The 24089-nt window shown below is 39.3% G+C and overlaps 1 protein-coding gene across 3 annotated transcripts in view; it reads right to left on the bottom strand.

Moving 5' to 3' along the window:
- The window catches only part of LOC134205030 (ATP-binding cassette sub-family C member 12-like), a 68577-nt gene that overhangs the window by 15333 nt on the left and 29155 nt on the right, over window positions 1-24089 (bottom strand). For 2 of the 3 annotated variants that reach the window (XM_062679893.1, XM_062679892.1), the window contains exons 2-8: window positions 13937-14043; window positions 13556-13679; window positions 11854-13488; window positions 4428-4698; window positions 3486-4369; window positions 2663-2945; window positions 2088-2597 (exon numbers count right to left, since the gene is read on the bottom strand). In XM_062679893.1, coding sequence (XP_062535877.1) covers window positions 2088-2597; window positions 2663-2945; window positions 3486-4369; window positions 4428-4698; window positions 11854-13488; window positions 13556-13679; window positions 13937-14043 — 3814 coding nt within the window. Of the gene's footprint in view, window positions 1-2087; window positions 2598-2662; window positions 2946-3485; window positions 4370-4427; window positions 4699-11853; window positions 13489-13555; window positions 13680-13936; window positions 14044-24089 lie in introns of those variants that run through there. The other variant, XM_062679894.1, reaches the window with a different exon arrangement.

Below are 24089 nucleotides of genomic sequence, written 5' to 3'. Positions count from 1 at the left end.
AAACTCCCAGTGCGCGGTGGTCCTCCACGAGCATCGTCTAGGTCTCGTGTCCGTAGAGAGCTACCGGTCTAATAAGCGTTTATGTAGATATTCTGCTGGTATCGTTATCGGAGGTCACCAGTGAGCCCAACTACACGAATTCTTCAACCATCTAGATTTCGTCTCCACCAATACAAACTCGTGGTGGGTGGCTTACGTTGTTCTCTCTTGAGCTTCTTCCTATCATGTACTTCGTCTTTGACGTGTTGATGACTAGTCCAATCCGTTAAGCTTCGCTTTTCAGTCTGATGTAGGCTTCCACTATCTTCGCAAAGCTACGTGCCATAATATCTATGTCGTCGGCGAAACCAAACTACTGGACGGACTTCGTGAAAATCGTACCACTCGTGTCGATCCCTACCCTCCATATTACTCCCTCAAAAGCGATGTTGAATAGCAGGCATGAAAGACTATCACTTTGCCGTAACCCTCTGCGCATTTCAAAGGGATTCGAGAATGCCCCTGAAACTCGAATTACGCACATCACCCGATCCATCGTAGATTCGATCAACCGTATCAGTTTATTCGGAATTCCGTTTTCGAGTGTGAACTGCCATAGCTGGTCTCGATCGATTGTATAATATGCGGCTTTGAAGTCGATAAATAGATGATGTGTGGGCACGTTGTATTCGCGGCATTTCTGCAATACCTGACGTACGGCGAACACCTGGTCTGTGGTAGAGCGTTCACCCATAAACCCCGCTTGATACTGTCCCACGAACATTCTTGCGATTTGTGCAGTGTTATACGTCACTTCGATTTATGTCCTCCTTTTTACGGCATATGACGTAAAAAGAATTTGAAGCATTATTGACATCCAAAAGCAAACAACGACTAACATGTTAGTCGTTGTTTGCTTTTGGATGTCAATAATGCTTCAAATTCTTTTTACGTCACATGCCGTAAAAAGGAGGACATAAATCGAAGTGACGTATAAAGAAGTACCGTAAAAAGAGGGCTGAGTGTATTTAGAATGTTGCTGCAATTTATAATGTTCCTCGAGTATCATATTCCTGAACACCAATTTGATTTAACATTCAAACAATTGGCGTCGTTAGTATATTTGAAGCAACCAGTTTTTCTTTTTTTTTTTTGAGAATGGGGGAACGTGGTATTTGAATGAAGTCACATTCAGCGTGTCAATCGGTGAACAGCAAGCCATGACTCGGCCTTGATCTCTGTGACGTGCACACTCATCCACGGTGAGCCGCTGCCACTCTATTTTGCTCCGGCCATTTGAGGCCACCCACAGACGACGAGGATAGGTTGGATCATTAACTCAACCAAGACGAAATATGTATGTACACATCGTTGAGGGCAACAATAGAAGTAGACCTGGTTGGTGTTGGTATAAGCCATTTTATAGAAAGCTCAAATGACAGGAGACCAAATACTAATATTTACATTTGACAAGGAACATTTGCGAAAATGCGATGATAATGACGAAATGATGATGGTTTACATGCAAATTTACCAAAACAAAGACCGAGCCCTCCACTCAAAATTTCGATCAGCTGTTCGAATCTGTCTCATAAAATGGCTTATTGAGGTAATGTTCGACAAAGATATGTTTGACCCCGTTTGAGGTTGTTAAAGAATGGGATCGTACACGTATTACGTGAGCAATTTATCTTGTTTTTTTTTAACTCCCTTTCCCCCATGTGAGCTTTTTTTCATTCAAATGATGCGTAAGAAAACGACAGACACATGGTGTAACAATGGTGCGTTGATGTATCAAGTGCGCAAAAAAAAAAAAATGGCGGGCTTCAGTGCACTTGGTGTAGAATAGCGGATAGAGCGGCGGAAGTAGATTCAGGCACCCTAGATATAACGACATAAAGACGCTGTGGTCATGTACCCAGCTAGATATTATATACTATCCATAAAAAAATCTGTTCATGCAATTACTTTAAATTGCAATACAAGCATCAGACAACCTCCAGGAGAATGCGTCTTAAATGTTTCACAATTATGATCGCCTTGAACGATATTCGCAAAAGTCATTATTTGACTACAAAGCATAATACTTAGATAAGTTGAAAACATACCGCTGGTTTCCTGAGATAACACCGAGCCAAACATAGCAGCTGCCTATCTCCGAGCGTCAGTCGATCGACCATATCGTCGATTTTGTTAGGTAACCTGGCAACACTTTCAAACAGCTTCACCTCAATCAACACATTGTTGATCTGATCGGATGGTATTTTTCCATCCGGATTAAGGAAGGTTCCCACGCTTAAGCCGGAAGCCTTCGGATCCCACGGAATAACTCCAACCTGTTCCATCAGCTGGGCGATGCTGAGATGGGTGAGATCAATTTGATTTAGGCTGACCGTGCCTTTGTTGGGTGAAAAAATGCGACATATAAGCGGCACGATGAGTTTGCTTCCTGAGCCGGTGATGGCAACCGTTTCCCCAGCTTGAATGTTCAACTTTGGAATTCTGAGGAGTTTTCGATTGGCCACTCGGTATACGATGTCTTTGAAGTTAACCGACACTCCAATGTCTGAGTTGGTTAAAGACGTTGGCCGATGGCTTTCGTTGATAATTTGTAGGTCCTAAAAATTGGCAATATATTCATCAATAGTTATGCGAGCCACTGGAACTAGAAATTGGTACATACTTGTATATTATTTCGAAGAATATCAATTTTCTTGGCAGCAGCCGTCACAGCCAAAATAGTTTCCATGAATTTGAGTACTCCGTTGACCAGTGTTAAATAAGAGAACATTGCCAGCACGTATCGATGGATCGAGAGTTCCGATTGTGGAGTTGCCAAGAGAATTAGTAGCAGCCCAAAAAGTCCGAAAAAGTAGGCAGTAAAATTGAGCCAAAATTCTGCAAAATACTGTATGGACTTTTGCATGAAAACGGCAGTGCTATTCTCCTCGACTTTGCCATAAAATCTAAAAGTAGAAAAAGGTTATTCAAGACAAGATTTATAATAGAATAGAAGGATGTTGTAAAAAATATTGCCCAATGTTTGTTTTCCGAATAACAAATCGGGACAACACTATGATTGTAGACGCGAATTCTCGAGCACATTCCAGGTGATTCATTAAACGTACAAAGCTGTTAATGTTTCTCTAAGAAGCTCTAAGAAAATGTTTCTCTGAGAAAACTGGTCGTTGAGCATCATAAGAAATTCTTTTGAAATTTCGCCATAAGAAAATATATGTGTTGATTTCCATATATTTATTTTAACGGAATGCATTTCATAAGCCGATCTACGCTTCAAAAAATTATCTCGCTGTATAACCAAATATAAAACAGAATTTGTCGAAACAAGCGAATCAAGCCGATTTTCATCTTATGAAATGTTTTCATAAGATTGGTCTTATGAAAATCGTATGAGCCGTTTTCCCCAGAGCATGCTTGTGAGATTGAGAGACAAGCCGATCATGATTGGTATTTTTTCAACATTGGCCTTATTGCTTAATACTTACTCATGTACGAAGTTGGACACGTAGTCAAAAGATTGTATTACGACGCGTCCGCTCAAATGGTTAGTGAGTATCGTTAACATGCTTCGTCTAGAGTGATGCTCGTGATTACATAAATGCTGCATGGTGTACTTAAGCGATAATATCAACACAACCGCCAAAATCGGCAAAACTAGCGCGATCGGTGCTGTCCAAAAGTTAGCAATTACAAGTAAACTTGTCGACAGTACAATGATCCACCCATAGTGGATGCAGTTGCTTATTAGGGAGAGTCTCATGGAGATAGTGTCCGCGAACAGATCCACCAAATCTGATACGCTTGTCGAAAGAAGCTGCGTTAAGGAGCATGTCAATACCGTTTTTAGTAAAGATTGTTGGTAGGATATGTTTCGTTGGGCCGTTGCGCGAGCCACATAGATTTTTGAAAAACTATCCATCACGAAAGCACAGCAGATCACTCCCAAGCAGATGGTGCTGAGCCATGGATTTATATCGCCTTGCTCCACAATGACCACCAGTATAAAAATTGGCCCGAAGAAGAGGATGTTGTTAACCAGATGGAGGAACGCAAGGGTTGTATAGTCGCATAGACTGAAACTTCGAATATTGGTCGTAATTGATTGCCCTGCCGTAAGATCAACGTCTTCCATTTCTCTGCTGAATCGGTTGGAATGTCTATTGGCTTTTGAATTATTCATTCTAGCGATGTATAATGCGGACGGGCTACTGCCTTCATAGGATTCGTGCTCACTACGACTGGTTGTTTCCACGTTACATCTTCGGGTCATTTCGATGTGCGACGGCATGTTCAGGATTTCTGCATAGCTACCTTCACGATAAATTTGTCCGTTTTCCATTCGAAAGACTCGATCACAATGCTGTAGATACTGATACGAAAAAAAAATGTGAATATTTTGCTGTAATAATATGTACATTTGACCTTACATCGTCGCAACGCGTTACCATAATGACAGTTTTGTGATCCTGCTGGAAACAGCTAATCATCTGCAGGAACAATTCTTTCGCTTCTTTGTGATTGGTGTACCACGTGAATGGTTCATCCAATAGCACTACCTGTCGATGGCAGTATATCGCACGGGCCAGAGCTATACGTTCGAGCTGTTGCGCCGTCAGTTCCAGATATGTGATGGGTATATCGTCGGCTGCTTGCAGGATGTCCTCGTTGAGTTTCATGGCATGGATAGCAGAATAGTATCTGAAATTTTGATTGAAAATTACCATTACTATGCGAAGTGATTATTGAAAATATTTCGTCTGTGCAATTAGTTGTTGATGGTTGAAAAAGAATGGTTTAAATCATTTAGTCAGTTTAGTCATCTAACTAATATGTCAAAAGGACTTGACGACCCCTTCCCATGGCCACTGCGAGTTAGGGGGCCTGCCTAGGATGTGGTTGGGTTTGACAGTGGGCTTTGTAAACCTCTACAAAAAGCTGCATGTGTCGTGTAGGATGCTGAAGTGGAGGCGATAGAGGTACTTCTCCATACAACATGTATGTGTATCGTCTCCAATTTAGCACCTTGTACACGCTAACTTTCACCTACTCAGCGACTGAGTAAAATTGTATTGCTCTCTCTTTCTATCCCACGGAAATTTTACTCAATTTCCGTCAAAAGCAGGGCAACTCAAAACTATGAGTAATCCTGCTTCTGACGGAAATTGAGTAAAATTTCCGTGGGAAGAAAATAGACGGCAATACAATTTTACTCAGTCACTGAGTAGGTGAAAGTTAGAGTGTATTGCACCATGTACGATTTTATGTCGACTGGGAAGCGACCGTGTGCCACTCAAAGCGCACAAGCCCAACACGAGTGCCAATCGGCACATCAGGATTAATACCAGTGAGATCCTGATTACGGTATACTGGTCACGACAAGCGACACGCACATGCGCGCGAAAGTAATGCAAAATAAACGACATGTAAAATAAAAGTAAAGTAACAAAATATGTCTGGCTGAACATTCATATTTAACTTCAAATAGAGATAAAATAGGGGTTGCTGATTGACATTAGCTTTCCGATTACTATCAATGTGGTTGAACAGCCGTGAATATTACTTTATTTTCAATTTTAATCTCGTTTCTTTTTTACATTCCTTACGTCAAAAAAAGATGACGCGGGCTCCTAATCCGGAATTCAAATGAACAATCGATCACTTTGTGAAGTTGCATAGGTCACATCACTTTCCATGGTGAATCCCGATCTATGTTACTTATTACCCCACCCACCTAACACAACTTCCTTCCCGTGGTAATTGTGGAGATGCAGAGGTATTCTCGGTCTCTAGTAGCAATAATAATCACACACTAACATTCCATCCCTTTCCCAACTGACTGTAAGGACTTGGCCGGCGCCGTTATTGATCAACATTTGCGAGCTGCTCGACGTGCACTTCGATGGTAAGGGTCCGTTCACAAATTACGTAACGGGTTTGGGGGGAGGGGGAGGTCCAACTTGCGTTATATTTTGTTACACTAAAAGGTGTGGGAGGGGGTGTCTACTACCAAATTTTACGCATAACGCAAATGAAAATTTTTGCTTTTTGAATTTGAATTTGAATTTTTTCATGAATGATTGAACCAGTTGCTGACATATCTTGATCAAGACGATGAATACGAAAACACCTAACCGCTCAACTGCTCAGTAGTCACTTTTTATCTCACAGTTGTCTGTTTTGATGTATATTTCTCAAAAATTCTTGGAGATACCGATTATTGAAAACAGTATCAAGTCTGTTTGCCATATTGCTGAATTCCTAATGCGCTTTTTCTTCTCCATTTCTGCATAATATCACATAATAATATGCTATTTCATGGGACGACACTTATTGGAATTTTGTTTTCTGATTAGGAAGGCAACTTAGAGAGTTTTAATTCCAAGAAATTAAATTTTGATCTATCCACTTGAAAAAAGTGAAAAAAGTTAGGCATTATGAGGAATATGTTGATCGTATTTGTCATTAACGAAATCAAGCAAATAGCGGGACCGATTTGCTTAAACAATGCGAGACATAAATTATTATAATTGTCACTCATGACCTCGATTTCTATTTCCGAATGAAAAACTAGACTGATTTCAATGAAAATGTGTGTTTCCAAATTCCCTACGCTAGCAATGGAAATTGAGGATTCTAATGCCATTTTCTTAATTCTGGACCACGCAAGCAAACGTTATTCTCCACAATTAATACCCTTATATGACAGATACATTCAGTGATTTCCCAGGAAATGCCTGTTTGAGCAGGAATTTCTAAAATGATTTACGCTGAAATCGCAAAGTACCTAATAATCTTATTTCTGATTAAGTACAAGCATTCCTAGAACGGCAGTACACGAGCTACTCATAAGTGGCCTCACATCTTGTTAATTTTGTCGACGGATTTTGTCGTTATGTGTTATCAAAAGTTTGGGGTTTACAGAACTTTAGAACAGGAAAACAAAAAGTCCGTATTTTAGGTAAAGCTGAAGGAGCTGAACACTGGCTATACATGTTCTGGTGCAGCTTTCAGGATTTGGTAGTAACATTGGATTCCATAAGAAACCGACATGTACATATTCCCGACAGACTATTGAGCTCCGGTACTTCTCTGAACCGGAATTTCTGTCGTGCTTCAACTAGCTACATTGTCTAATAGTCTGAATAGAATGGAATAGAATAATTTTTCAATCCTTGGGTTTTGATCATGTTATTGTTATCCTAAACCTAGCAATGTTCAAACAAATACCAAAAATCCACATGCTTGAAAAAAAAAATAGCCTTCAAATTTTTCACAGTTACGCGTTATATGGGGGAGGGAGGGGGTACAAAAATGTTACTTTTTGTTACGTGGGGGAGGGAGGGGGTCAAAAACTCCGATTTTTGCGTTACGTAATTTGTGAACAGACCCTTAAATCCCAACCACTATTCACTTGGATCGTAGTGCAATTTGCACCAGTTCTGATCAATCACGGAGTAGTAATCATTGATATGTACAGTCAGTCCAGTCTAAGTCTAAGGGTACAGTACAGTATCTACAGCAAAATTTCTCAAAACACAATATTCTAAAACATTGTCAAAACCCCGAACCAAAAAAATTCGTAGAAAAAATTTTTTTTTGCTCGGGTATCGCATTGAAACATAATAGTGGATTTCACGGTCTAGATTTTGTCGGGCATCTTTTTGAACACATTCTATGAACAAATCATGGATCTAAATCTGTATCAAACGCCACAATGAGGTTTTGACCGTCTTTTTTCTGAGTTGTTCCAATGTGTGGTACTTCCAAGAGGGGTATTTCTTAAGAATTTTATTTAGTTTACTTTAACAAAAGTGAACTAAATAATATGAAAAGTTTAGAAAAGGCCTGTATTATGCCCCATGTCTGTGTTACCTGGGAACATTTCCGCAGGCCTGGGAGAAATTTTCAAAACCCCACCCAATGCCGTTAGTGCCAAAAGTGGGGTCACGGAACTGGATGCTAAATGCATGATTTGTGGTGGAACCTCTCACGCCAAGGCAAGGACGCCTGTTCTGTGAGAGAAGATTCCAAAAAATTTAAATGTGCCAATTGTGGGGGCAATCATAAATCCAATTTGTGGGAATGCCCTTCACGCAAAAAAGTTTTGACTTCCCGTGCAAAATTGATGACGAGAAATTCCAAAAGGATCCCAGATTCGCCGGGTAAACATATTTCGCTTCGCTATTCTGAGAAATACCAACCTTGAGAATAATGTCTCGAAGTTGGATCCCAGTTCGAAACCCTTTTGGAAATTAACGAAACATTTTAAAAAACCTCAAAAGCCAATTCCAGCGCTTAAAGAGGGAAATCAAATTTAATTAAAAAAAAACTTGCTCAGCAGTTCGAGAGTGCCCATAATTTTAGTCTAGGTCTCACTCGTCCAATTGAGGATCAGGTCACGCAAAAAGTTCGAAGACATTCTTAATCAAGAGATTGTTTTTGACCCTTCGTTAGGAACTAATTTGGATGAAGTGAGATCTATTACTAGAAAATTTAAAAATATGAAAGCCCGGGTGATGAAGGTATTTTCTACATACTTATAAAAAAAACTTCCTGAGAGCTCTTTATCCTTTTTGGTTAAATTATTTAACAAATAGAAATTGATATAGAGAAAACATTTGACAGTGTTTGGCATGAAGGTTTGATTGTAAAATTGATGAATTTTAATTTTCTTCTGTTCATTATTAAACTGATACAAAATTATTTATCAGATCGCTTACTGCAGGTAAACTATCAGAATTCGAGATCTGATAGATTACCTGTAAGAGCTGGTGTTCCCCAAGGCAACATATTGTGTATCCGGAATAAATTTATACCGCTTTTTATACCGAAGTTGGATTTTTCTCCAGATACAGGCAACTTTCCCAACTTCGGAAGTAGTGCGCTGGATTCGCCTAAAGATGCGCTAAACAACGCATCAATTAGTTTGACAAATAAAACTTCGGAAGAAAGTTCGGTTCGGAAGTCCCTACTTCCGAATTCTAACTTGGTGCTACGCCGACAATACCGAGGCCCATATTGTATAACATTTTTACTTCTGTCTTACTTGATTTACCACCAGGGTGTCAAAAATCTTTGTTTCCGTCAAAGGGCGAAGCCTTCGTGTCATTAGTAGTAGATTGCAAAAAAAGTTTGGATACTTTTTCCACTTGCCAAAATGGAAAATTTCCCCGAATGCTTCCAAAACTCAGCTTATAATTTTTACCGAATCCGAGAGCTTCTTATTTGAAAGCTTCTAGCAGACATATTGTCTGTAGGGTTCCAAATATTTAGAACTTCTGCTAGATCAAAAATTAACTTTAAATAATCACATTGAAGGCATTCAAGTCAAATGTAACAAATATATTAAGTGTATAAAGTAAAATTCCAGTTCAGTGCCTGGAAGCAGTTACTGTCAAAATTATTTATAGCAGCCACCATTATGGTGAAAGTGGAAAGCTGTATACGTTGACTCACTACCGCCGGTTATATTTGTTTGTTGTTGGATTATACCAAGTGGTTAACTTCGGAACAAGGCGATATGAACCGGTTTTAGTAAGATTTTTTTAATTAAAGTGTAATTATTAATACACACAAAATAAAATTATTAATAAAATTGAAAGTACCATTGAAAAAGTATGGGAGTGATTTTCAGTAAGAAGTATGAAAATTTGAAATTTACTTATGGGAACAATAACTGTTTACAAGTTCCATTTTCAAAACTATGTGTTATGTTAAATGTCGTTGTTTTCAGAATTTTCTTCTTGATTACAATTGTTGAATATGCCATCGCACTGCTTCTTGTACGTATCAGAGTGTAGTGAAATCGAATGATTCTGTGACATAAAATATCTACAATACCGCGTGGATTATTGTAATTACAAAGCAATATTTAGATTAGGTGAATTTTGTTGATAGCCTGTGTTACTAAAATTCGAAAAAAGTACTTTTTGAATGTTGTTGTTCTTTCCGTTGAAAATTTTAAGGATGCGAGTTCATACGGTGTAAGATCTACCACGGTCAAATTGTCAGCTACAGGCAAATCCTGACCTAACGAATACCTTCCGTGGTACTTATGAGGGTGTCGCTGAGTCGGGGGCCTCTCGTTAAGTAAGTATTACATCAACACTTCCTTCCTCTACCAGGTTACGGTGAAGATGGGCGTGGGCAGGAGTAGTAATCCTCATGCTTTTGTGATTTTTATCCTAGATTGAAATCAAGTACCACACCCACCTTGATTTCTGATAGCAATCTGAATAAGGGTTTCAAAAGAAAAACATGAGCAGTGTTGTAAAATGTCATTTGCATTCGTATGTATAATTTTCCCAGATTTTTTTTCAGAAGGTATCTATCAATTCATGAGGTATGATGAACTTATAGCGCTTAAATGTGCCTACAACTTTGTCTAACAACACATTGCTGTAAATATGTAATCTGGGGCGTGGGAGGTAAAATGTCATTCAAATGACATTATGTCAAATGACACGTGACATTTTGGAGTGTTTTCACTCTCCAGCCTCAGATGTTATATTTAGAGCAATGTACCCTTGGACAAAAATATAGCCCTACTCAAACGTTATGAGTACATTTAAAATTATGCAATAAATTTGGCTTCTGAAGAAAGTTATGAACAAATTAGTCAAATGTCATGCAGATGACATTTTACAAGCTTGAACATGAGTATCATTAGTGTCCAATCAATGAAGTACACCGTAACTATGCCATGCCAAAATTTTAAGAATGCGAGTTCAACGAGGAGTTCAATAAAGAGAGTTTTATTGGTTTAGTTAAAGAATGATCACAATTCTGCGTGGTGGTACGCCCGCATTCAGTAGATTCTTCCTCTGCGTTGGCGGGACGCCCGCAAGAAGAATAGTGTTATTGTGGATCGGAATGACACAATTCTGCGTGCTGGGACGCCCGCATTCAGTAGATTCTACCTCTGCGTTGGTGGGACGCCCGCAAGAAGAATAGTGTTATTGTGGATCGGAATGATCACAATTTTGCGTGGTGGGACGCCCGCATTCAAGTTGTCTTCCTCTGCGTTCGTGGGACACCCGCAAGAAGAATAGTATTACTACAGACCGAAATGATGAGAACTCTGAAGTAGAACGTCCGCAGGCAAGATTTTAATTTCTCCACAATAGTAGAACGGTCACAAGAATTATTATTTTACCGTGGATTCGTAAGGTGAACAGTTAAGAAGAGTTTATCGATACTATTCCGTTTCGGTTTCTAGTTTTTGTTGCTGGTTGTTTGACATTTATAGTTACACATTGAAATAGACGTGTGGTCAAAGAAAGTAAAGGTAGTATTAGTACTGATGATTTGTACTAGAAGCAAAAGAGGGTTATTAAAAATGGTGTTTCCATTACGAGTTACCACTGCACGGGAATGTCTTAAGCCAATATGGACTAGTTGCTGCAATACCAGAAAGAAGGAAATTTAGAGGATTATTATTATAATATACATAATGGGACGCCATGATCTCGGATAAATGAACTAAACGGGAAACTCCTTGGAGAATTCTGTAAAAACAACAACATAATGATCAGGGGATCTGCTTACTGCTTCCTCCCTTCAATTGGATCACAAAGTTACATCCCAAGTAACAATTGTTGTTTTATAACGCTCTTAAATTCGTAGACGTTTACTAGGGATGGAATTCCCGTAACGACGTTATCAAAAACCAAATCAATTATGTACATCTATAACAACCGAAAATGGAAACGGAGCCTTCGGAATAAACGTAGCTCTAATATCGCGTCTGATCATCATGTTCCGAGTTGAGATGAGTTTGTAACAGTGAGAAGAAATAGGAACAGTTCCCTTTTATATTGACTACGTTTCCATATTAAATCATATATTACTTACCTATTTGTATCCATGGGTTCTCCAAATAAAACATTGTCCTTCAGGCTCGCGTTCAACAACACTAATTTAGACGGGAAGAACGCAAGTTTACCTCTCTGAAGAACTTTTCCTTTCCTAACTTCCGTGCTCCTTAGTATTGTATGCAGCAGTGTACTTTTCCCTGCTCCCGAGTTTCCCGTTACGCCAATAATTTGTCCATTCACTATTTCAAAGCTGTCCAGGCATAACTTGAAACCGTTTGATATTTCGCCAGCTACGGTAGGCCATTCTGCCTCTAAATCATTCATCTGAACAACCAAGTTCTCTCGGTTTGGCTTCAATCGTACATTATCGGGGGTGGTCAATTGGTATGATCGCTTGATTTTTTCAAACGATGCCTTACCTTGTAAAATATGGTGGATCGAATGGTACAAGTCTACAGTGATTCTCAGAACAAGATAGACGTATATCAACAGCAAAGTAAGGACTTCTGTACTCTCGGTTTTAATGTTCACATCACACCATATCAGATACAGTCCACCGACCAGAATTGCGGATGTCACACCTCCAGAAAATTTACTAGAATAGATGTGACTCCACTGATAAGCTTTATATTGACGACTGAGGTAGTCATCGAATATTTTGGTGATTATCGTTTCCAGTTGAATAGTTTTTATATTTTTGAAATTCAGTAAAAGGTCTTCAACCGTTGACAGCTTCAGCGCTCCAAATGATAAAAATTTTCTGTAGTAAGTTTTTGAAATTGTTCCCGTTAACAGCAACAATAGCAGTAGAGGAAGGGAGCCTACTATAGGTAGGATGCCCGAGAACGACAATAGCCACAACCCCGATATGAATGATAGAACGGTTCCAAATATTATACCAATCATGTGTACCACTGATTGCACAATTTGGAATATGGATTCGCTTTCCTCATTCGCCATAGTCATGATCTGGTGAGCCGAAACCTGGTTGGTAATGCTACTTTTCATAGCACGTTTATACACAGATGACAAGATCGCTGTTCTCAGTCGAATAGATGTTCTGAGGTTGAGCCAATTTTTCACACTATTGAACAAAAACGCCACGAAGAAACAAAGGAAAACTCCTATCGAAAGTAACAAACGATCTGTTCTTCCATCGGATGCCATCACCGTGGCGGTACTGTTGCAAACGTCCCGATTCATGCTGAACTGTATGCCGAGAATCATCGCCGGAACGTTGGAGCAATTGGATATGGCACTGCAGTTGGCACAACCTTTGGCCACCACAGTCTGCATGGATTCGATGGTTAAATTCGCAAACACGTGTAAGCCCGCAAATGCCAGCAGTATGGCCAAGCAGTGGAACATTGATGCTATCAGGAGACGAGTTTTCGTGAAGCGCCAGACCACTTTGAACATGGACACCTTCTTGCGCCCGTTAAGGCTTTCCTCGTCCTTGTAGATACCGAGAAGTCGGCGGCAATTTTCTTCACAGCTATCACTGAAAGGTTGCTTCGGGAGAAGAAAGGCATCATTCGAGCTGGCGCTGTTTGCGTTCATTGGTAAACTTTGATAGTTTCTCTGTTGTTCCGATGTGATAAGAAACTTTCGTACCCACGAGAAGGAGCTGTTTGATAAACATCCGACATTGTCCACCGGAAGATCTCTTTTTCTAGAACAGAAAAATGATTTTCAATGGAAAGCATTGTTACTAAAAGATAATTATTAGTTATTCTTACCCTGTATTACTTGTTCGGAAGGGTATAATACTATTCAGCGCCGTTTTATACCGTGACAATCGATTGTGGGGTGTGTAGGCGGAATTGACTCTAGTGCTACGGACGTTGTTTCGCACTCTTCGTTCTGTTGATATAGAATTAAATCCAATAGAGATATAGCTACTAAAGATTTGTATTTGTATGGATTTTGTTGTGCAAAGTACCAACATGGATAGAATGGAATTTATTTTACTCTTTTTTGTTGGCAGATTTCTGAGATTATCGTCAAAATGTTGAATTTCAGGGAAAGTATTTATTTTAATTTCTTAATAAAAATTATCCCCTAGTAATGGACAGTCAAACCATTTGGGAATAAGTTCGAAACGAGCTTTGGATACTTACTCACTTTCTTCGGGTCGCTAATTGACGTATCCGTCTCCGATAAATTAGTCGTCGACTCTGTCTCCATCCATGCGTTTGTACTAGCATTGTAATCTTCTAGAACCAAACTAAAAAGCAAGTATAAAGGTAATTCATCAGGATTAATATCGAATTTTATGGGATTGTTTTATTATAATTTTAGAGTTTTGAAGTATCAGCAAACGTGCTGGGAATTTTCACCTATCCCAGGCAATTTAGATGCCAAAGAGGATTAGGGTCTGTGGATCTCATTCGTCGGTTGTCTTAAATCCTATAAGGGTTTGTTCAAATATTACATAATACGCAATAGGGGGTGGGGGTAGTTTCATTTTTGTTACGATTTGTTACGCAAATTACGTAATATTTGAACAGACCCTAATAAGCATTGGCACCGGATGTATTAATTTTGGTGGTTCAGGAACCTTCTTACAATGCTGCAACTGCAAGTTTCAAAAACCACTGTCTTTTGGCTGCTATGGAGGTTTTGAGGTCTCCAGTAGCCTTACGAGCAAAGGCGTAGGAATGCCAATCCGGGGATGGCGAGTTCGATTCTCGGTCCGGTCCGGTTCTGAACTACCTGGGCATAGTGTATCCAATCCATTGTACTTGTCATACAAGATACATACTCATGCAATGGCGTGCATAGAGCAGCTTTCAATTGATCACTTAGGAAATGCTAATAGAATACAAAGTTGAAAAGCAGGCCAAGTTCCAGTTGGAATGTAGAGCCAATGAAGAAGAAAAAAGTTTTGAGATAGTTCCAGCTCTCCTAAAGATCTCAAAAGAGATTTCGGGACGATTCCGGTTGCAGAAATAACTACCGGAATTATTCGCGCGTCATCCTCCGCCAAGCGAAGTCGTTGAAGAATTTGCTTACCTTGGAACGTTTGTACCATGTGACGATGACGTTTCCCGTGATGTGAAAAGACGTATTGCTGCAGCGATAGGGCGTTCTACGGATTACGTAACCAGCTTAGGTCCCGCAACATGCAGACGGAAACGAAATTTGCTCTATATAAAACTCTGATTCTACCAGTGGCCCTTTATAGACATGAAGCATGGACGTTAGAAGAGGCGGACCGGAGAGCCTTCGGGGTTTTCGAGCTAAAAGTGCTGCATACAATACTCGGAAGGAAACTAGAAAAATGGTGTGTGCCGCAGACGCATGAATCATGAGCCGTATCAAGTATACAAAGAAGAAAATATTGTGAATCGTATAACATACGGCATACTTCAGTGGGCTGGTCACTTAGTGCGAATGTCGGAATAAAGAATAGCGAAAACAATTTTCAATAGAGAACCGGATAGAGGCCGGCGATTTCAAGGCAGGCCACGAACACGCTGGCTGCGCACGGTGGAATCGGACCTGTGGACCTTAAACGTTCGGGGAACTGGAGGAACATCGCCCAAGACTGACAATTATGGAGCTCTACAATACGCCAGACATAGGTGTATCGATGCTGCAGCCAACCTGGTATCCAGGTTTCAGGTAGGTGCTGATTTCACTTTAAAATATTTAATGGTACTTCAACAATTATTACATAAAAAGTTTTATAAATATACAAAATAAAAAATTAGTCACACACTAAACTAATTCAAAACTGACGTTCTCTCTGTGCCCAAGAGGCACGTCCAATGTGTTGTCCATTGCTATATATGACGAGGTTTCCTCGTAAGATTTGGTCCATCTGTTAAATCCCGCAAATGTGTTTTCATTGCGTTTTGCATTTTGTCTACAATAGCCAAGTAGTTGTATTCATAGCTCAAAATAACTTGGGAATAAAGTCATTAGCAAGTAAGTCCAATGACATCTGAATGAAATTTCCCATCACTGACTGGCTAAGAACAACCTACTTCTGGTTTGTTATTTGGTCGGGGTGCTGCCAAAACGCACCAAGCGGCGTATTGACTGCCTTGTGATATTTTGATCGTGAAACCTGAGTAGACGAAAATAGCTCAATAATATCAAATTTTGATTAGATAGCAAAATGAGATATGGACATGATTGATATGAGAGATAAAAGATCAGACGACAATATCACAATATCAATGATTAATAATTCTCACAATGCAACACATTATGTAGCATATATAATACTCAAAATGAATAGTTTTTTCTTAAGGTGCTTTCATCTAACATAAAGGTAGATCCATTAATTACGTAATGCAAAAATTGGGCATTTTCAACCCGCCCCCCTATGCCACACTTTTTGTATGAAACATCTGAAAATTTTGTATGAATCGTAACACTTCAATCAACCGCCCACCCCCTCTAAGCGTTACGTAACTTGTGGACGCTCCCTAATAAAATAAATCACAACATATTGTCAGAGTCTAAATACATGTAGAGTTACGCAAAGAGTGAAGCCAAATCTACTTATTGAACTGTATACCTATTGAACTACCTAATCGAGCAAAGTAAACACATAGTTGTTGGTAAGGCGGAAGTATTGTTATCGCCTAATGGTTATTATGACGAATTAAAACGCAAGAATTGAAATGTATTGGATTTGTTCTAGAAACAGCTTCAATACATCCCCCAATAAAGTAGCAACAAGAAACTTGCATGTTTGCACTTTGTGGGTGACTTGGTTATCGAATTAAGAACGAAACGGCTGGGCTGCGACTAGTTTAATTTTCAGGGACAGATACAGTATAGATAGCACGTGAACTTGCCTAAGTTGGCGGTTTGAGAGCCCTTGCCGCCCTTCTCCGCCCAAAGAACCGAGATGGCGATGATGGCTGCTAGTAGAACGTCGCAATGCAGGGGATGATCTATAGGGTAAATGATGTAACTTGGACAAGCGCAGGACATTCATTAGAAAAAATATCGAGATTGAATAGTATAAACCAATTGAAAACCACTAGGTTCTTCCAAATAGATAACCTATGTCTTGTGTCTCCATTGCCCAATTTTTGAGTAAATTACGTTTACTAGGTGTAAACTGTGATATACTGCGAACTGAAATATTTTCTTTTTGGACATCAAATATATAATTTCGACATGGAAAATGAAATATTTTGGACAGAGTCATTTTCTCCTTATTTAAAAATGGCCACCTACAGATCTCAATGGTATGACTTACCTACACGTATCCACATTCATTTAAATGCATTTATTTGCTTAACTGGCATAGATTAAACCAGAAATTAACATTGTTTCGCAATCTTATCGATATCATTAAAAACAGCCTGAAAGTTGGCAATTAATGGTTCATCCATATACTGTACATGGGGTGACCAATAAATGTCTGATGCATAAAAACATAACTTCATTTTGGTCACTCCTTTTTCATCCGTCTCAAGTTCATGTTAAGCGATTGGAATATGTTAGTATCTCAATTACAATCAAACTTTGGCCGCAGGACCTCAAGATCGCCGTTTGAACCAATTTAAACGTGTTTCAGGTGCATGTTACGAAGAGTCCTATAATGCATGTTCTCCTGCATACTGGCGTCCAGCAGGCACTTTGGTAGAAAGCTTTACATTTTAGATAATTTTAACGATAAATAATAGTTGATTTGTGGGGGGGGGGGGGGTTGAAAATGCCCAATTTTTGCATTACGTAATTAATGGATCTACCCTTATGTTAGATGAAAGCACCTTAAGAAAAAACTATTCATTTTGAGTATTATATAAGTTATCGAACACCCATCGAACCACGATAATCCTTCCACCGAGCTACTACGCAATAAGCTGCAAATTATACAACAACAACAACAACAAATAGCCCTTGCACTGGGCACCGTCAATGCATTGCCGTCAGCCGCCGATACCAACAGCAACATCAACAACAACACATGTGCACCTTAACCGACGTTAACCCGACACCATCGTTTCCCATATCAGCAGTCCAGAAGTAGGATGCCCAATCAGCAGGAATCACGACGTTGACGACAGCTAGGGCAATAAATTATTAATCAGCAGAAATAGGGTACTCGTAAGTTCCAATGTACAATAAATTTCATTCTGTTCGTAATCGTTGGTCCGTGAAGTTCTGTTTTTCGAACTCCTTTAATAGTTTAATTTTTTAAAAAGCCTTTTGGCTAGATAGATAATATAACTGGCGCAGTCGTACGGATAAGCGCTTCGGTTTTTGCTCCGCGTGTGTTGTGTGTTCCAGCCGAAAGTGAAACAAAGTGAAATTGTGGCATCTAGGACACCATCGACGGATTATCGACGGATCGAGGATACACCCCACGGAGACTACCAAGCGTCTAGGAACTACACAGGATTCAACTGGACAGAATCAGCCGAGGGAACATCGGCAAATTAAACGTAAGTCAATTTTATTTTATATAAGTGAAAGTGTATGTTACTGAGGTCTAAGATGGCCAAAAATCAAAACTTAGAACATCAGGTAGAGGAACTCCAGCATCGACTGGAGCAACAAAGAATTCAAATAGAAAGGTTATTAAACATTCCGGCTGGACCTAGTACCAGTCCGCAGCAAGCTACAACCTTTGACATAACACGCATCCCTGATATCATAAAGTTGATACCGGGATATGACGGTGATGCCAAAGGATTGCCTGCTTGGATTAATTCCGTGCAGCAAAAGTTAGATTGTGCTAAAGCGCGCGTCCCCGCAGACGACAGAGATGCCGCAGTAAATATTTGGTCCTCAGTAATCAGGGATAAGATTACAGGAAAAGCAAGTGAAATTTTGATAAATAATCAAACAAAATGTGATTGGGATCACATTAAATCCCAACTTATTGATCGGTTTGGTGATAAACGTGATCTTGCAACCATAATTAGTAAGATCCCGTATGTGAAACAAGGAAGCTCAAGTGTTGAACAATTTTATGAGCAATGTTCTGAGATCCTTTCGGACCTCAATGCTAAAATTAATTTGGATCCGAACCTCCAACCATGCGCGAAAGCAATTGTGGCTTCCTACGAAGCAATGATTATGAACGCGTACATAGACGCAAGGTTACATGAACCCATTTCCTCTTTGACTCGAACTAGCCGACCTAACAGTTTGTTGTCAGCATACCAACATGCGCTGGAGCAATCCAACGCAGCCGAAAGAAAGCGAGAAAAACTTAAACATTTAGCTAAAGTCAATGAGCCTAGAATTCAAAACCCTCCACTAAAACAGTCCTATTACCCTAACAACCATCGACCATTCAATAATCCAAATCCTTACCAAAATAGACCATCCGGTCCTCCCAATAATAACTTCAAACCAGCACCTCCTATCAATAACAACTTCTCACGCCCACCTTCCCAAGATAATCGTTTTAATCCCAATAGCAACCGAAATCCCCAACAAGGCTCACCACTTGCCATCAAACAAGAAGCATCCTCTGGTTCGAATGTGAGAAGATTCCACCAAATTAATGTTCATAATGAATACGCGGAACCTTCCGATGTCGTCGAGGAAAATGTTGTAGAGGAAGGCGATAACGGAGAAGAAAACCTAAATTTTCATCAGGAGATAGAACAACAGGAAATGGATTGAGTTTTCTGCCATATTTAGAAGTAAAGTTAGGCTCATATGCTCCACTCAGATTTTTAATTGACACAGGAGCAAACCAAAACTATATTTCCCCACAAGTCGTTCCTGCAGAATTGATACAGTTTGGTGCAAAGCACTTAGTCAAGAACATTAATGGTTCTTGCAAGATTAATCAATTCACTATTTTAAACCCCTTCATGCAATACAACGTTGACGTCCCTTGTCAAAAATTTAACTTATTTAAATTCCATACATTTTTGACGGTTTGATTGGTTATCAAACACTCCACAAACTTGGATGTATCATCGATACAAATTCCAATAGTCTCATTATAAATGGCAAAACGATTCCCCTAATGAAAAAATACCCCGACACCGTGGAATTAAATTTTCATGATTCCATCCATACCATTAAGGAAATCGAGTCATCCATTTGCTCTGGAGACTTTTACTTGGAAAATGATATGCAAATTTCTTCCAATGTGTACATCCCTTCAGGACTTTACAGCGTTCGTAATAATAAAGCTAGCCTTCTTTTGTTAGTACTCAACAAGCTCCTATTATTGAGACTATTAATTACGAACAACTCATCATGGATATTAACAATTTTGAGGAAGTAAAGTTCCCTTCGAACCCCCACAATACTGTTTATACACGAGACATTGTAAGTGAAGTTCGTTCTGATCATCTCAATACTGAAGAACGATCTAAACTTTTCCAATTACTCCGAAGCTACCCCGCAGCTTTCTACAGGGACGGAGATGATCTTTCCTTTACTAATGTTGTTAAACATCGTATTAATACCAGCGATGAATTGCCAATTTACACTAAAAGCTACAGATACCCGTTTGTTCATAAAGAGGAAGTCCAAACACAAATTTCCAAATTGCTAGCCCAAGGTATAATCAGACCCAGTACCTCCCCGTGGGCGTCGCCCATATGGATTGTACCTAAGAAATTAGACGCCTCAGGCAAGCGAAAGTGGCGCCTCGTAGTTGATTACCGAAAATTGAACAGCAAAACTGTAGACGATAAATACCCTCTACCTAATATCACCGAGATATTAGACAAGCTGGGTAAATGCCAGTATTTCAGTACGTTGGATTTGGCATCCGGCTTCCATCAAATCGAGGTGGATTCGAGAGACGTACAGAAAACAGCTTTCCAAGTAGATCATGGCCTATACGAATATTTACGTATGCCATTCGGTCTTAAAAACGCGCCGGCTACTTTCCAACGCGTTATGGACCATGTTCTCCGAAAATTCATAGGCAAATGTTGTCTCATTTATATGGACGATATCATTGTTTATTCTACTTCTCTACAGGAACACTTAGAAAACTTGGGAAAAATATTACGAGCATTAGAAGAAGTGAACCTAAAATTACAGTTAGACAAATGTGAATTCCTTAAAAAGGAAGTTGCTTTCTTAGGTCACATTGTCACTGCCGAGGGTGTAAAACCAAACCCCGACAAGATAGTAGCCATTCGAAACTGGCCCCTTCCGAAAACTCAGAAGGAACTCAAAGGATTTCTTGGAATCCTAGGGTACTATCGTAGATTTATTCTAGACTTTGCTAAAATCACTAAGCCATTAACGGCTCAGTTACGCAAAGGCGAAGTAGTGGAACATACTCCATTATTCGTAAAAACGTTTGAAAAATGTAAGGACTTGCTTACACAAAGTGATGTCCTCCAGTATCCAGACATGGATAAACCATTTATCTTAACCACAGATGCGAGTAATTTTGCTCTTGGTGCAGTCTTATCACAAGGCCAAGTGGGAAAAGATAGACCCGTTGCCTTTGCCTCTAGAACGCTAACCAAAACGGAGGAAAATTTTAGCCATTGTATGGGCTACACAGTACTTCCGACTCTATCTGTTTGGAAGAAAATTCACCCTTTACACTGATCATCAGCCCCTTACCTACGCCTTAAACTTAAAAACGCCAAACACCAGATTGGTAAAATGGAGGCTGAAACTTCTAGAATACGACTTCGAGATAAAGCATCGCCCAGGGAAACAGAACGTAGTAGCTGATGCCTTATCCAGGATACCTAACGAAACGTCCCATGAAATCAATGTCAACGAAGAGGAACAATCAACGGATGATAGTTCTGTTCACTCCGCTGATACTGACGACTTGGACTTTGTTAAATGTACCGAGAAACCCATAAACGTGTTTCACAACCAAATAATTTTGAAAGTTGGCGCGGAAGACTCCGAAGTTTATGAGGAAATCTTTCCAAAAATGTACAGAAGAACTATAACAAAATTAACTTTGGTATGGCAACATTATTCCGAATATTTCGAGATTACATGCGTCCGGTAAACTCAATTGTATCCTCTGTCCAGAAAACGTCATACCATCGATACAAACGGTATATAAAAACCACTTCAGTCGTTGTAAAACCTTCAAAGTATTAATCTCTCAGAAAATATTGATCGACCTCACCACTGATCTCGATCAAAATCAAGTAATAGAGGAAACTCATGAGACTGCTCACAGAGGAATCCTTGAAAACAAAGAACAAATTTTTAGAAGGTGGTATTTTCCAAATATGAAAAGGAAAATCCGTACATACGTCATCTTATGCCCTACTTGTAATAAGATGAAGTACGAAAGGAAACCTTACAAAATCAAACATGGAGAAACCCCGATCCCTCACAAACCTTTAGATATCATCCATGTTGATATATTTATCTCTCAACCTTACATGTTTCTGTCTGTTGTTGACAAATTAACCAGATTCGGTGTCCTTTTACCGATCAAATCAAGATCTATCCCAGACATAAGAAAAGCTATTTTGAAATATTTTTCCTTATTCGGTACTCCTAAGTTGATGGTGTCAGACAATGAACCTTCATTAAAGTCTATTGAAGTGAGAGGATTACTGGACAATTTGAACGTACAACAATACTTTACCCCCTGCAATCGTAGCGAAACAAATGGGATTGTCGAGCGATATCATTCGACAATTGCAGAAATATTTCGTTGCAATAAACATAAGTTCCCAAACATCTCACCAAAAGAAATGTTCCTCATTTCAAACACACTTTACAATAACACCATTCACTCGGCAACCGGAATGAAACCACGAGAGGTATTTTATGGCATTAAAGATGGCCAAGAACGACCCCTAGACCTGCCCCTATTACTCGAAGCCCGTGATAAAATTTATGATGAAGTAATGTTGAAGATTTCAGAGACGCAGAAAAAACAAAATTTACAAAGGAACTCTTCACGTGAAAACGCACCAATATTAGAACCTGGTCAAGTAGTGTTTAACGAAAGACAAGGAGTCAAATCTAAAAGATTGGAGAAATTTAACTCTACAATAGTAGATCAGGATAACCAAATGACTTATCGCGATCGATTAAATCGGAAACTTCATAAAACAAGGTTAAAAAGAATCAGGAAATGATGAAATGTATTAGCTCTCAGCTGATCAACCCATATTACGATATTAATCTTTTTTTTCTCTACCCTAGGAATGGACAGCTTGTGAAAAGCATGAAAACCCTATGAACCCCGAGAGCATTATACATTGTGTTTCCAATACACGAATTCAAATAACATACTAATGATTTCAAAATTTTAGGATACTCTTGCATGAAGTACAGCACCCATACAGAAGCCTAAAGGAATATGATACCCCTGCAACAGAACATTCCAACTCCTGCAAGCCACGCTTGGAGAGTAAGTAAAATATTCCCTGCCTACGAATCATTCCCTTCCGTTATCCTAGATCCCCACTTAAACCCTATATGTCTGTCCCGAACTAGCTCTGGATGAAAGAGCAATACCTCTTTATTATTTTTAACCCCCACCAAATCGATGTTATCCAACGTAAATATTAGACAGATACCATTACGAACTATGTAACACTACCTATTACAATCTATTCTCAGATAAATCTTCCCTTGTCTTAAAAGAATAAATATAAAATACATAGTATTTGCAGTTAAATCGATAGGAAACGTCAGACAAAACTTAATTATTATCATAGATATGGTAGTCGAAGAATTCGAAAACTGAAACAGATAATCAACAGAACACGTAGTGAACTGATTTAGATCAGACTAGACACTAGCATAAAACCCTAAACTATGAAATTCCACTTTTAGGCACCCTTCCTGATACTCATCACACTTCCCTTATTGATTGAACCATCCAAACTTTCCCTGAGAAACCTCAACGAAGACCCCATTTTATTTTTAAAATATGGAAATTGTAAAATTCAAACTGGAAATTTAAAAATTGTACACCCCATTAATCTAACAACGATACAAGAATCTATCGATTACTTGACTTCATCCTTTTATACAAGAGTAGATAGCAGAAACCCTTTAGGAGGCATAGTCAAACACAAGATAAAAGCATTGTACAACAATTTTCTTCAAATAAAACCATCAGAACATCATAGAGCAAAAAGATGGGATTCGTTGGGAAGTGGTTGGAAATGGCTGGCCGGATCACCAGATGCACAAGATTCATTCATTTATTTAGTCTACATCTATACAGATAACACTGAATCAACAATTTGACGCCACAATACACGGTTCGAGGCCGCATCTCTCCATCCTCGAATACGCCCCACGCTCGCCAAGTCGTTCTGCACCTGGTCTGCCCATCTCGCTCGCTGCGCTCCACGTCGTCTCGTACCT

Source organism: Armigeres subalbatus, chromosome 1, assembly GCF_024139115.2.
Source record: "Armigeres subalbatus isolate Guangzhou_Male chromosome 1, GZ_Asu_2, whole genome shotgun sequence".
Classification (NCBI taxonomy): domain Eukaryota; kingdom Metazoa; phylum Arthropoda; class Insecta; order Diptera; family Culicidae; genus Armigeres; species Armigeres subalbatus.
This window is presented reverse-complemented; position numbering and strand designations above follow the sequence as displayed.